At 34.4% G+C, this 13,528-nt stretch overlaps 1 protein-coding gene across 2 annotated transcripts; it reads right to left on the minus strand.

Moving 5' to 3' along the window:
- Positions 1-2,305: 2,305 nt before the first annotated feature.
- Positions 2,306-11,085, minus strand: LOC141707227 (nuclear pore complex protein NUP1). Of its 2 annotated transcripts, none has more exons than XM_074510270.1 (9): positions 10,764-11,085; positions 8,956-9,002; positions 7,824-7,945; positions 6,795-7,002; positions 6,405-6,680; positions 6,216-6,314; positions 5,418-6,128; positions 4,644-4,951; positions 2,306-4,347 (listed from the first exon to the last, which is right to left on the minus strand). In XM_074510270.1, the coding sequence occupies exons 1-9, from the start codon at positions 10,987-10,989 to the stop codon at positions 2,748-2,750; spliced, it is 3,597 nt and encodes a 1,198-aa protein (XP_074366371.1). In that variant the 5' UTR covers positions 10,990-11,085; the 3' UTR covers positions 2,306-2,747. The 2 variants fall into 2 exon arrangements, with proteins under 2 accessions (XP_074366371.1, XP_074366370.1); XM_074510269.1 differs by having other exon boundaries at positions 4,644-5,008; positions 10,764-11,084.
- Positions 11,086-13,528: the final 2,443 nt, after the last annotated feature.

Genomic DNA, 13,528 nt, shown 5'->3' on the forward strand with positions numbered 1-13,528 from the left:
CTTTCGTAATTTGTATACAATTGCCTCCTTTATACAATTTTTACGGCATGCCTCACCTCAACTGCATTCCAATCATTATCAATCTTGGCACTTAATCCGAGAATAAAAGTGTTAAGGGTTCAATATAATGTCAAAATCTAATTTTAAACATAATTTGTATTATATTTACAGATTTCTTCCCTATTTTGTATACAATTGCCTCTGATATATAATTTTTACTTGTAGAGCCTATCTCATCTCAACCGCATTCTAATCATACCACATTCCAATCATTATCAACCTTGGCACTCAATCCGTTGCATTTTGACGGGAGCAATTCAATAATTCTCATCATATTCCCATAATACATATATGAAAACCCAAAAAAGCAGGAAAAAAGAGAATTATCACCCCCTCTGAATTTGAAAAAAATATATAACATATTTTACTAAAGAAAATACCATATCTACACATTTAAAGAAAAACTTCATTCTTAGTTAATAATTTAATATACGCGGTGGTGGAAACCAACCCGGAAGATAATGCTAATTACCAATTAACAACTATAAGTAAAAGGGAAAATAGAGATGTAAGGCATAGTTAATCCATTATATATATATATATATATATATGCACTTGACCAAACTTTGTACCTTTTTGTCTTACCTGTATTGGTTGATTCAATATTGACCCGTATGAGTACTCAGATTATCCTCGGCTCCTCGTGAATTTGAAGTAGACACATCACAAATAGAAACAATTTTTTTTTCTATGCATGTAAATTAATTAACAAATTAAAAATGTTAGCAAAATGACTATACCAGGCACATGCTAATTTGGGCATGAATATAAAATTGAAATACCCATGTGTTTGTGCAGTATATTGATAAACTTCTAGACAATAGGAAGAAAAGTGAAACCAAAATGAGAATTCTTTTCCCCCAGCAAATGTAATATTTTTGCCCGTAAATATATAGAGATGTGTATTGAGTAAGGGATTTTTCGCCTTCTCTTTAACATTATAACCGAATCTTAATGCAATATAAAGTGAAAGTGTATGCAGTTACAATATAAATCAATAAATGAAGAAGGTTAAGAGTTGCCGATAATGTTTTCATTAATAATTTTAATAAATTGATTTTAAATTGATAAATAGTGAAAATCACAGAAATTTAAAGATTAGAGAATAGAAGATTGAGAAAGCAGATTCTACTTTATATAAGTATATAGATTGTTGCATATTATATCCGTTTGTTTGTGTGTCAATGATATCTAATAGAGCAGATCAATAGGATTTGATACCATTGCAAGAAGCATGGACACACCAAACATCATGATATACTAATATCAGTACATCCTGTTCAGTACTATTTTGCATAAACTTTACATCTTTGAGTAGTTTGATGTCATAGATCTTATGAAAATGAAAATAAAAAAACTTGACCATAAACACCAGCTTAATCAAATGATTTCAAAACAAATGAGTTTATTTATCACTTCTACTTGCTTTTTTTTTTCTCAAAACAATATTAGCTTCCTTCTTACCTTTCATATAAAAACTTATAAGAAAGGTACGCCTTCAATAAAAAAAATATCAGATGAATTTGCTAAACTTGACGCCATACAAATACAAAATAATAAACTTAATTGTCCGTTCTTAGCATAACATTTACCAAATTAACAAAACCATAAAAAAAAACGAAACCAACACTTTTGATACCAATCTTTAGGCATTTAAAGATTGGCAAATTTATTATCTTAACCTCCAACAAAATACCCTACAGGTCGATATGTGTAATATGTGTTTTTGGAGCCCTCCATTCAAAGAAGCTGCCATAACATCCATTTCCTACATGTGCAAACTAGGAATTGAAGCAACGCCTAGGAGGGGTCATTATTCTACTGGAGAGTAAAAGCAACGAAGTAGTCACCAATCCAATTTTATTTTTTTATCATTCGACTCATTTGGGGAGTTGTCTCAAAGACGGCCTCTGAAGTTACCTTCTGATTTCTTTTTCATGCATTCAACAAATCTAATTAAATCGTACGTGTAATAAGCCACCAAACCAGTCGTCTGGCATGTGTAAAATAACAAATCAGGAACATATACCTGTATATCAGTTTTCAAGGGATCGCCAAGAAACGAACCACTCAGATTGTCCAATGCTAATAATAAATCAGCAAGACCGGAGACTTTGCAAAACAAGTCTCTTATTAGGGCAACTTCAAAGTACATGGTTTTATTATTTTAACCAGTTTTTGCATTTAGCTGCCGACCTTACAAATTTGGCTTTATTTAATCCATTTTAAACGAACCAGAAGATCATACAGGATTGCAAATAAAAACCTAACTCGGTAGATATTCAAACAATTTCCTTTTAATGATACATAGCATACAGAAAAGAAGAAATTTATGTTCATATAACAAAACCATTTCCAGACCTAAAACATGATAGCCCTACCTCTACTAATATGGTCGAACTGTTCTATAATCGACTAATAACTTGGGACAAAATTTAGACATTTTACTCCTGAGCAGCTAACAGGGTTAACAACAATGACAAGAAACAAACCGAAAAGTGATGCTGTGAAAGGGTAAAAGAAAAAAAACAGAAGAGTCTGCCAAATTTTACGCAAGGCGAGGCTGATGAATATGATCACTGATACAAATCTCAATGACTAATAGCAACAGGAAACATTATCTGTTAACTGCTCACCAGAAAAATCTGAGCTCCCCAGAAGCAAATGACATGGCAGTTAGATGTCTGCTACTTCCTCCTATTTTTGTTTTTGCTGATTCGTACCATCTTCCGGTTACCTTTATCTCCGCCACTGGATCCCAATGAGAAACTCCCTCCACTGTTAACTAGACTATTAGATGTCTGAAATGAAGGCAGGTTCTGTGGAGTGGCTTGATTTTGTTGACCACCAAACTGGAATGGCGAGGCTGCTATCGACGGAGGAGCTGCAGAACCAAAAGTAAAGGTAGGCAGAGATTGTGATACCAATGGTTGGCCAAACGTTGGCATGGTAGGATTTGATTGGCCAAACACTGGTACAGCAGGATTGGGCGATTGGCCAAACACTGGCACAGCAGGATTGGATGATTGGCCAAACACTGGCACAGCAGGATTGGATGAAGATGGTTGGCCAAACACTGGTCCAGTAGGATTGGATGAATGTGCAGGATCCTCAGCCATACTATCTTCCATGTTCATTTGATCACCACTATTCCCAGGAGATTTAGGAGCAGTTGCACTTCCAAACACAGGTTTTGATAGCGGTAAAGACGGCATAGGTGAAGTTGTAGCAGTGGGTGAAGTAAATGAAAACGTGGACACTGATGTAGTACCAGTGGATTGTCCAAACATCGACGGGATACTGCTTGTAGAACTTGTTGTCTGTGATGCTCCAAAGGAGAACAAAGGGGACGGGGATGGTGAACTTGCAGATGAACCAAATGGATTTGTGGGAGAAACTGACGAAAAGGGGAAACTGGTACCACTGAGAGAGGTAGTTCCTGAAGCAAATGGATTTGTGGGAGGAACTGATGAACCCATCACAGATACATTGGCGGTGAAAGATGACCCTGATGTCCCAAATATCGTTGATGACCCGGATGAACCAAACTGGAAGGGTGCACTCTGTGTAACTGTGGACGTCCCTGTTGTAGGTGGTAGCAATTGAGAACTAACTGTGGATGAACTTCCAAAGCTGGGTAGAGCCACCTGAGATTGATTATTTGTAGAAGACGAAGCAGCAAATGAATTGCTGAATCCAAATGGGTTGTTTCCTGCATTTGTCGTTGCAAATGCACCACCCAAAGGTGGTTTGTTAGAATTGCTAATAGGTGTTTCCTCATTAGACTTCATTTCCGCAGTACCTGGAACTGCGACCGTCGAAACTATTGTAGCTGGACTTGACTCTGTCTTTGATGCTCCAAAACTGAAAATGGGTGATGCCACAGGTTCCGAAGAAAATGAAGGCGGTGGTGTGGCAGCTACTATGGGAAATGAGGGTGGTTTTACAGAAAATATAGACGGACTGCTGATGCTGGTGCTACTTGATGTCATGGCAGCACTAGTGAGAGAATGGGTAATGGTAGAGCTATTTTCAAAAGCTTGCTCCGTAGAAGTACTTGAAGACAGCTTAGGAGGTAACGAATGACTAAAAGGTTTTGAATCAACTAGTCCATTACTTAAATTTTCAGAAGGTAATGTGCTGGAAACAAACACACTTGCTGTAGAAACTGAAACAGCAGCCGATGTTGAATTTTCCGAGGGCGAAATCACATGTTCCAGTTTTTCTGAATTCTTAAAATCAACCTTGTCAGTCTCCCTGATTATCAGCTGCATATGATCGCCAAAGCTGCAACAAGAATAGAAAGTCATCCTCTGACATGCAAGGCAGGCCGCAATTAATAATTGCAATAACTGATGAGAGAACTTCAGAGTCTAGCCATAACAATATCAACAGCTTGAATCACTAACAATTGGTTTTGCCTTGGTTGTACATTTCTATAGGAACAGGAAATTTTTCAAGAAACAGATGATCTTTCTTATTTACGAAATTTATTCGTTTCTAGTGTCAGTTGTTATAAAACCAAAAACTAAAAACTAAAAGCTGCAAAAAACACTGAAGGTATAAAAAAAGGAGACAGTTACCTGTTTGAGGTCTGTCGCCTTGAGCTAGACCAAGAAGGAGGGACCAGACCAGCCAATTCACCGGAAGGAGATGCAGAGAATGTCGATTGAGCATTAATGTCTTGCTGAAAATTTGAGGTGGGAGCCACTTCAGCAGGAGTTTTGACTCCAGTATTTTCTAAGGCAGCCACAGACCCGCCAGAAAGTTTATGAATGGTACTGCTTGATGTCAGGTTCTCAGGTATCTTGCCTTCAGCCTTCGTTAAAATTTTCTCCATTGCTGTAGCTCGAGGAGAAACAGACTTCCGAACAATCTGCAATTCTTCTGTCTTTTCACCAGAAGCAAATCCATTAGTATACGGTTCGTCATCCAGTTCCGCAAAATCCTTCATGAAAACACAAGGTCAATTATAACCATATATCATAGATAAACATGTTCATCAACATGTTTGAATTTCAGTGCAGTGAACATCTGTGCTAATAGAATTCCAGAGATTTAATCTAAAATGACATTTGTAACACCTTCACTGTTAAATAAGTGGAACACCAATTTTACAACCAGTAAATTGAACAGTCGGCTAGTATATGGTCAATCATATTGCATAGCTTAATTACATGTGCCTTCACCATTTAAAGTGACAGACATTATACTAACGGGTAAAAGTTCTCTATGAAACATTTCTAGTTAAATCCACTAAACAGCAAGTCTACAGTAGAACAGAAACGATGCAAACATACTGAGAAAATGGTTAGGACTGGCTACATTGCCTTAGGAAAATAAAGGATGGTACCAACCTCATTTGCAGTCATGCGAAAAGCACGTTTCTTCTGAGGAGGTTGAGCTGAAAATTTTCGAAAAGATTCTCCATTCTTCACGTCAGGTACAGCATTTTTCATGGAGCTTGTAGAATTAGCACCTGCAGAAGATGGAATCAACTTCAAAGAGCTATTTGATTCTTTAAAGCCATTTTCCTCAACAACGTTTTTCGTTTTGGAGGTTTCTCCACCAGCATCCTGCAGTGCATTGCCAGAATCCTCCAACCTCCCACATTCTTGCTTCTGCAGAAACTTAGTTGAATCCGCATTTTCCAAGCTTCTAAGAGCCTGCCCACGAAGCATATTGGAAGTCAACTTAATAGGTGATTTATCCCTTGCGGTAATCTGTTTTGATTCCGATGACTTTTGCGGGGTAATCTTCTCAAGTTGTTGCAAAATTTTAGAGGCCATCTGACGTGATTGTGAATGAACAAGGGGATACTTGAAAACAGCAACGCTATCATCCTCAGATTCTTCCCTATTTTTAGAGACTTTGTTGTTAGCATCTTCTAGTAAAAGAGGTTTATCTGACGGATATACATGGTGTTGACCAGCACTATGACCAAGATCAGTCCCCCGCGCAGAAAGTGGACTCGTGTTATACAACAAATTGGGTTTTTGTCGAATTCTGCGTATGGCACTAACAGATCCGATATCATCATCCAACACAGAACTCATTCGCTTCAGTGCCTGTAGACAAAGAACATGAAGAGAAATTAACATTCCGTACAATTCAGGTGCACTGGTCCGTGTATCTATTCTCTAAAGAACACATACCAATTGTTTAGACCCTAACTGTCCATTGTGCTCCCAGACAGACTGAGGAGAGGATGATGATGAAGGCCCCGCATAAATGTAATTTTTAGTCCCAGTACCCTAGAAACGCACGAAAATTGTTAAATCAGACTATGAATGTGTATAATCTCATAGACAGCATGTAACTGTTTTAGCTAAAGTATAACGAACCCTAGAATATGGTGTTCGGGCCATGTTATATATTGCCGATCTTCCACGAGATCTCGGTGTAGCGAAGCTTTTCTCAGGTGCCCCATCACGCAGCACAGACTTTGACACCAACGACAGTGCAGATGATTTTGAAGGATATACACCATGTTTAAGCAACGGTGTTTCTTCCTTGAAAGATTGAGAACGCACACCCAACATTGATGGTGATGCTTTAGATGACCTCCCCATGTAGGCTTTTGCTAGCTCTGCAGGCGAGGCAATATCCTCTTCAAGAACCTAATCATGTAGTCATCTTTGTGAATTAGTACATAACTAAATACACTACAAAACATATACAACATTAAAATCCATACATAACATCAAAAAGATTATAAATTAGTATTATCTTACTTTTGAACTATCACCAGTAGCAGTAACATTTTGTAATCTAATGCCATCATCCCTATTTTCGTGCAATGGGCCTCTTGTGGAAAACTTGTGTTTTTCAATATCAGATACAGACTTATACAGGTCTCCTTCACTTGTTTTCTCCTTATCCCGGTATGATGATTCCGTTGTCCTTGAGTGCAATAGTTCAGTCAAACGATCAATTTCAGACCTGTAAAATAATGGCAAGCTTAATATCCTCATAAATATAATTTTCATTTCAAAAGTAGTGTGCTTGTTAATTTCCAAGAAAATTATAAAATGTCAAACTACGATTTTTTAACTAGAAAGTAAAATAGAATTGCATAAGAATAACTCAGTCGAGGAAAGATAAACTATTAACAAGAAATGTACCAAATTGTATTAGAAGTATGCAACATCATACACTAATGATGATACGAAAGTCTGTAAAAATTGAATGATTGAATAATATACTAAGAAATACACCCCAAAATTGGTTAAAAACTAGTAGATACAAAATATACAAATATATATATATATATGTTACATATACGTATATTAAAAAAACCCCGACAACAGCTGCAAACAAAGTAATATATACAAGGAAATGGCAAGTAAATTTATGAGTCTAGCAAGACTTGAATCCAAGACCATGTAAGCTCATATGATAACTTTATGGGTTCAGGAATTATTATTGATTATTTCAAAATAGCCGATTAGCTGCACTATCCTCCAGGCATGCCATGTGTTGCCTTACTCCCATTAACACATCACATTAAGGAATACCGGATACGTAGAAAAAGCACATGGAAAGGATGTCTCTCATATGTACAAGTTCTTAAAAAAAACTGTAAGAAGACGACAAAATCCAAATATAAAAAATTATGTAAGCATTACGACTTCTGAACTGATTTTGTTTTACTAGGGGAGACCTCACGTTGCAAATTTTAAATATACCCATAACTAACAGAAATGAAATCACATGCATCTATACATGAAGGATCAAGAATTAAACCCGTAGGAAAAATTAACCTGGTGAAAGTCTTTCGTTGTAACATTTGTTCAAGATCTGATATCCCATTGCCTTCAGAGCGGTTGCTCATATTCCCGTTGAAAGCAATATCTTGTTCACGCACTTCATTGCAATCTACCAACTGTAAAGTACAATAGAATAACAGTTAGCATTGAGCAGAAAGATAGATTAATCAGTAATAAAAAAATATTTTCTAAAAGGAGTGTCAAATAAAAATTCAACATGCACATGATTACATGCAAACAATGCTCCGTATTACCAAGACTTGATTCTTCATTAAAATATTTGATGCAACTTAGCGTAATTTAGAATTTTGAATATTTTTAATTAGCTTTGTTTAATGCAAGTTATTACCTAAAAATAAGTCATTCTCTTCTATACTGAAAATGATGTTTCTTTTATCATTTAATAAAAATGTCATCCTTAAATTTAAAATTGAAATCGCTTGTCAAAATAATCAAACTGTCAGTTGCAATAACTGTGTTCACTTCAACAACATCCGTACTATTAAGATCAGGCTTATTCCCCCCGCCCCCTCCAAAACAGCCCAAAAACTCTGTAACAATTTTAGTAATTTGATTTATTCCCTGCACTTCTGCATATTCCTAATCAGCTCTAAACTTTAAAAAATGCACCACTGAGAAGTCACCAAACATTGGTGGAACACATCTAACCCCACAATCAGCTGTGCATCATCCAAAACTTGATACTTTAATTCTCTTCATACATGTTTTAAACAATTCTAGATTTACAAAACCTCGAATTAAGCATGCAAAAGACGACATATGCCTCCCTAGTAAAGATCGTGACTTGAATCTTTAAAAAGTAACAGACGTACTAAAACTGAAATAACTAATCAACGTCAGATATTATATCATAGATAATTTAATAACTATTTTCTAATTTCCAATTATCGCCTTGCAACATTTATATTTTCAGCATGAATCCCAGCAAAGAAGCCCATCCACCAGAATCAGTAAATTGAATCCTAGATGAAAGGGCGCTCGAAGTTGAATAAAGTAGACTCAGGTATAGGCACAGAGTGATAAAGTGCATAAAGATAGATATGGGGCTTAATTCAGTGAGTCCATATATTATGCACAGCAAAACAGTATAATAGTTTTAACTTACATTTGGAGCTACCTCCTGAGGTCCATCCTTGGGTTCCTGCTCTGCTTCTGTAAAAGAAAAAGTCACATTAAGTAGCAAATCAAATTGTGATTTAAATTACAGCAAGAATACAGTATTACAAAGACATACTACATAGATCTTCTGGAACATAAAGGGGCAAATGATGAAACTGAAAATCAACAAAGCTGTAAGCTAGAAATAAACTAGAAGTTACAATTAGTAAACGTCATGATCTTGTTTAATGACATACAAATATGACCTAAAAAATATGCATAGCCCTGCAAAAGAGTATGAGTCTTCCAACCTATACATTGCATAGTCGTTATTCTATAGATCTCCACTAGGGAACATCAATCCTACATAATCACATCAAACAATCCAACATTTATATATCAAGATCTTTCACTGTATAAAAGATTACAAAATATAAATTCAATATTAGATTATTAAAAATCTTCCCATTTCATTCTATATACCTTTTTTTGTTTCCTTTTCTTTTTATACAATTGACTTCAAAATTTGTTTAAAAAACATCAATGACGACTAAAGAGTTCTTTGTCTAGACACGAAAAAGTATTCCTAAAATGTCAATCTAAACAACTATCATGCCATCTGATTGGAAGTGGTTGCAAAAAGACAATTTGTTCATTCTCCCCCAAGTCATCCTTCTCCTTCACCTCTAATTTCCTTAAAAAAATATTTCAACCCCTTCTCTACCAAACCTCCTAACCAAACACAGGACACAAGGACATGTGAAGCCCATGCTTTCCATAAGAATTAAGAGAACTGTGATCAACGAGCCACGAAGAAATCTCGACACCACCCTTGACATAACTTAAGTAAATTTAAAAAAGTGATCCTTAAAATGTTGCAGGCACGAAATTAAGAGAGAAAAATTTAACTTCAAAATTTCCCAGAACAAATAAAGGGTTGTTATAAGAAATAAAATATTTGAACAATGATACATACAAAGACACAGTGTTACTTATATAAGAGAGATCACTTTTTGCACTGAATTACGCGTAACCCTTAAAGTTGTGTAACTTGTACTGCTGGTGACAGCTGACCTTGATGAATAATTTTCTCCGTGATTATCATTGAGAATATATTCTTAATGATGATGACCGGAGGAATTAAATTTTAGTAATTTTAGAAAGTATGGTATTGCTGTAAAATTAAATTACTATGAATCAATACACGAAAAAAAAGGTAAAAAAGATACATGTAGTATAGATGTTTAGCCAAGAGAATAAAGTGTATTTAGTAGCAGTAAACCGGTACAGGTGCGGTATTTTCATCGCCAGTAACATCAACTTTTAAACACGCTTACTTCCAAGCTATTACACACGCACACATACCAAAAAAGTATTAGATATACGCCAGCAAAATACAGTTTTTATCACGAAAAGGATGCTAGCTATAACCTAAACATCACACACAATCACAATAACAATCATATTAACACATGTAGGTGTAGCTATCAAAGAATAACAAAAAAGCCGAAAACTCAAACAGCTGAACCAAAAGCTCAACCAACAAAACACTATAATCATATCACAAAAATCAAGAATATCACCAATTTCCAAAATTCCCCCAATTATAAAACCTAGACACATCACATACACGCATAAATCTCGAAAACAATTACAATCAACTTCATTAAAATTCAAGCATTCCTAATACCATCAATTACACAAATTGAAATCGAAAAACACAACGACCAATAACAAAACACATAAATCAATAAAATTTTGCACAGATCTAAACTATACATACATATACATACAAAAATTAATAAAATGATATACCTGTGATGCGTTTCCTGAAATTGGAGAAAAACTTGAAAGCTCTAGCAGAAATAAACCTACTGGCCGGGTCAAAAAGCTTGGAAACCCAACCACCTGGTCTAGGGTTTCGAACAATTGACGGCGGCCGATCATATGGCGTCGTTTGGTGCCTCCTAGCAGGTCGTTTTTGAAATTTCCCTCCCGCTCCGCCGCGATACGAGGTCTCGCCTTCGCTCGCTATCGCCATCGATGTCAAATTGAATCAGAGAGAGAGAGATGAGAGAGAGTAAATTAGGGTTTTATCGAGAAGAGAGGAAATGAATGCAGCGCCTTCGATTATTTACTTATATTAAATTTTTATTATTTTATATCTACATGAGGGGACGGGGGAGATTTGTGATATGTACGAAAATTATAAAATTTGTGTTATCGATAAGCTAGTGAATTATGGAACGCTAATAAAATTATTTAATCTCTAGTCTAACCGTCTCTTTATTACTCCCTCCATCCGGAATAAATTATTTATACGTAATTTAAAATACATATAAAATATAGTTATATAATTATTTTTTAAAAATTAAATATTTAATTTTTAATCAAAAAATTAAAATTATAAAATAAATTATATAACTACACTTTTTATATACCATAAAATAAAATGTGTGACACACGCTATCTTAGAAATGCAAATAATCGAAAAAAACTGAGGAAATACTAAATTTTGTAATAAATTTTTTACCATATGCTCGTGGTCACACAACAATCGCGAAAATTTATAAGTTTACGTCATTTTGATTATTTCCTTCTTTTTAACAATGGTGTATCCCTCGCATACACAAAAATATATCAATCAAATTTTATAAATATACCCTTATTATGTATTCATGGGTAATGGTAGAAAAACTGAAGTTGTTATATTTTTTTACTGGTATTTTGTAGATTTATTTTGTTTTATTTTTGAATAAAGATTTCAATGAATTTTATACAATATTCCAAAAATCAGTATTTTGATAGATCTTCGGATCGGGTACTCATTTTTAACCCGTGATTTGATCCAAGCTCTGAGTAATTCAGTGCAAAATGAATTTTGTAAAAAAATGATCAAAACTCGATATAATTAGTTTTGAGTATTGAAAGTCAAACCCCCGGTCCTCGTTTTTAACCTATAGTTAGATCTGTGTTTTATGCAGAGATGCACAAAACGCCCACCGTGCTGGTTTTTGACCGGGGCTTAAAAAGTTTAAGTTTTAACCGGGTCGGATTTTTCTAACTTTGACTTTCACCGGGCCGAGCCGAGCCGGGCTTTTCGAAAATGTCAGAGTCTGTTTGGGCCATCGAGGAGGGCCTAACCGAACCTTTTTTCGGGGATCGGATCGGACCGGTTTTTTTTCAAATTTAAATTGGATAGAGTTTTATTAGAGATTTTAAAAACTACATATATTAGCAATTGGATCACCGTAAAAATGTATTAGTTTGCATAGAATATTTTATGAAAACATTACTTCGTTAAAAATATTTAAATAAACATGTTTGTTGAATAATATGTTTTATCAATGTTATCCAAATATATATAGTGTATTTGCAATATCTTCTTTCATTATTCCAGCAACAAATTATATAAATTATATTTTTTATTACGAATATGTAAATATAAATGTGTTAATTATTAATTATAGTTATAGTAAATGTAAATTCATAAATATATAAGAAAATATAATAAAATAATCAGATTTTAACCTAGTTTTTTCGAATTTTTAATCGTGCCGGTCCAAAGACCGGCCCAGGTTTTTAACCGGGTCGGATCGGGTTCTACCTAAAAATATAGGGTCCGTCGAGGCTTTAAGCCTGGAACGGTACCAGGCCGGACTTCGACCGAACCAGACTTGACAGGGTTTTGACCGGATCGGGCTCAGTCAGATTTTTGGTCCCGAACTTTTTATGTACTCTAGTTTTGAGTATTATGGTGCAAAATCAATTTTGTAAAAGAAACGGTGAAAATTCACTCTGGGTACTCGTAGTTAGACTCAGATTTTACTTTCTAATTTTCACTCGTTCCTTTTAAAACATTAACTAAAAAAGTCCAATGTGAAGTTATATTATATATGTGTTAGCTTTTTTCTAAAATATTAATAGTATTTAGAAGTGACATGTTATTAATTATTAAATAATATGTTTCTACCACTTAAATTTGCTGAAACAAATATACAAGTACTCATATTTTAGTTGATAGTAGAAAGTCAAACATTCGTTCCTCATTTTTAACCTATGGTTCAATCTGAATTTTGAGTAATCTGGTGCAAAATCAATTTTATTAAAGAAATTGTGAAAAATCACTCTTAGCACTTGTAGTCAAATTCGAGTTTTACTTTCTGATTTCCACCCACTCCTTTTAAAACATTAACTAAAAAAGTTAATTATTATATTATAATAGACGAAACATTAAAAGTTTGGTAGTCGGTCGGTCGGTACTTGGTAAAATTACTTAATTACCCTTACTTAATTATTTTAATTCTAATTATTGAGTCGATCAATTCTAATTTTAATTGATATTGAAGTCAACTTCCTCTATTATTTTACTAATTTCAATTCTATTTTATATCGAACTCTATATCATTGTAATTTATATTGAATTTAACTTTTTCTACTAATTTATATTTTAATTCATATCGAGTTCTTTATTATTCTAATTTGTTATTTCTGGCTAAATTAATTAGCAAACTAAATATAATTATTAAGATTTAGTTGATATGTCATGTGAAATATAATTATTAAGATTTAGTTCGGCT

The sequence above is a fragment of the Apium graveolens genome, chromosome 2 (genome assembly GCF_009905375.1).
Source record: "Apium graveolens cultivar Ventura chromosome 2, ASM990537v1, whole genome shotgun sequence".
Lineage (NCBI taxonomy): Eukaryota > Viridiplantae > Streptophyta > Magnoliopsida > Apiales > Apiaceae > Apium > Apium graveolens.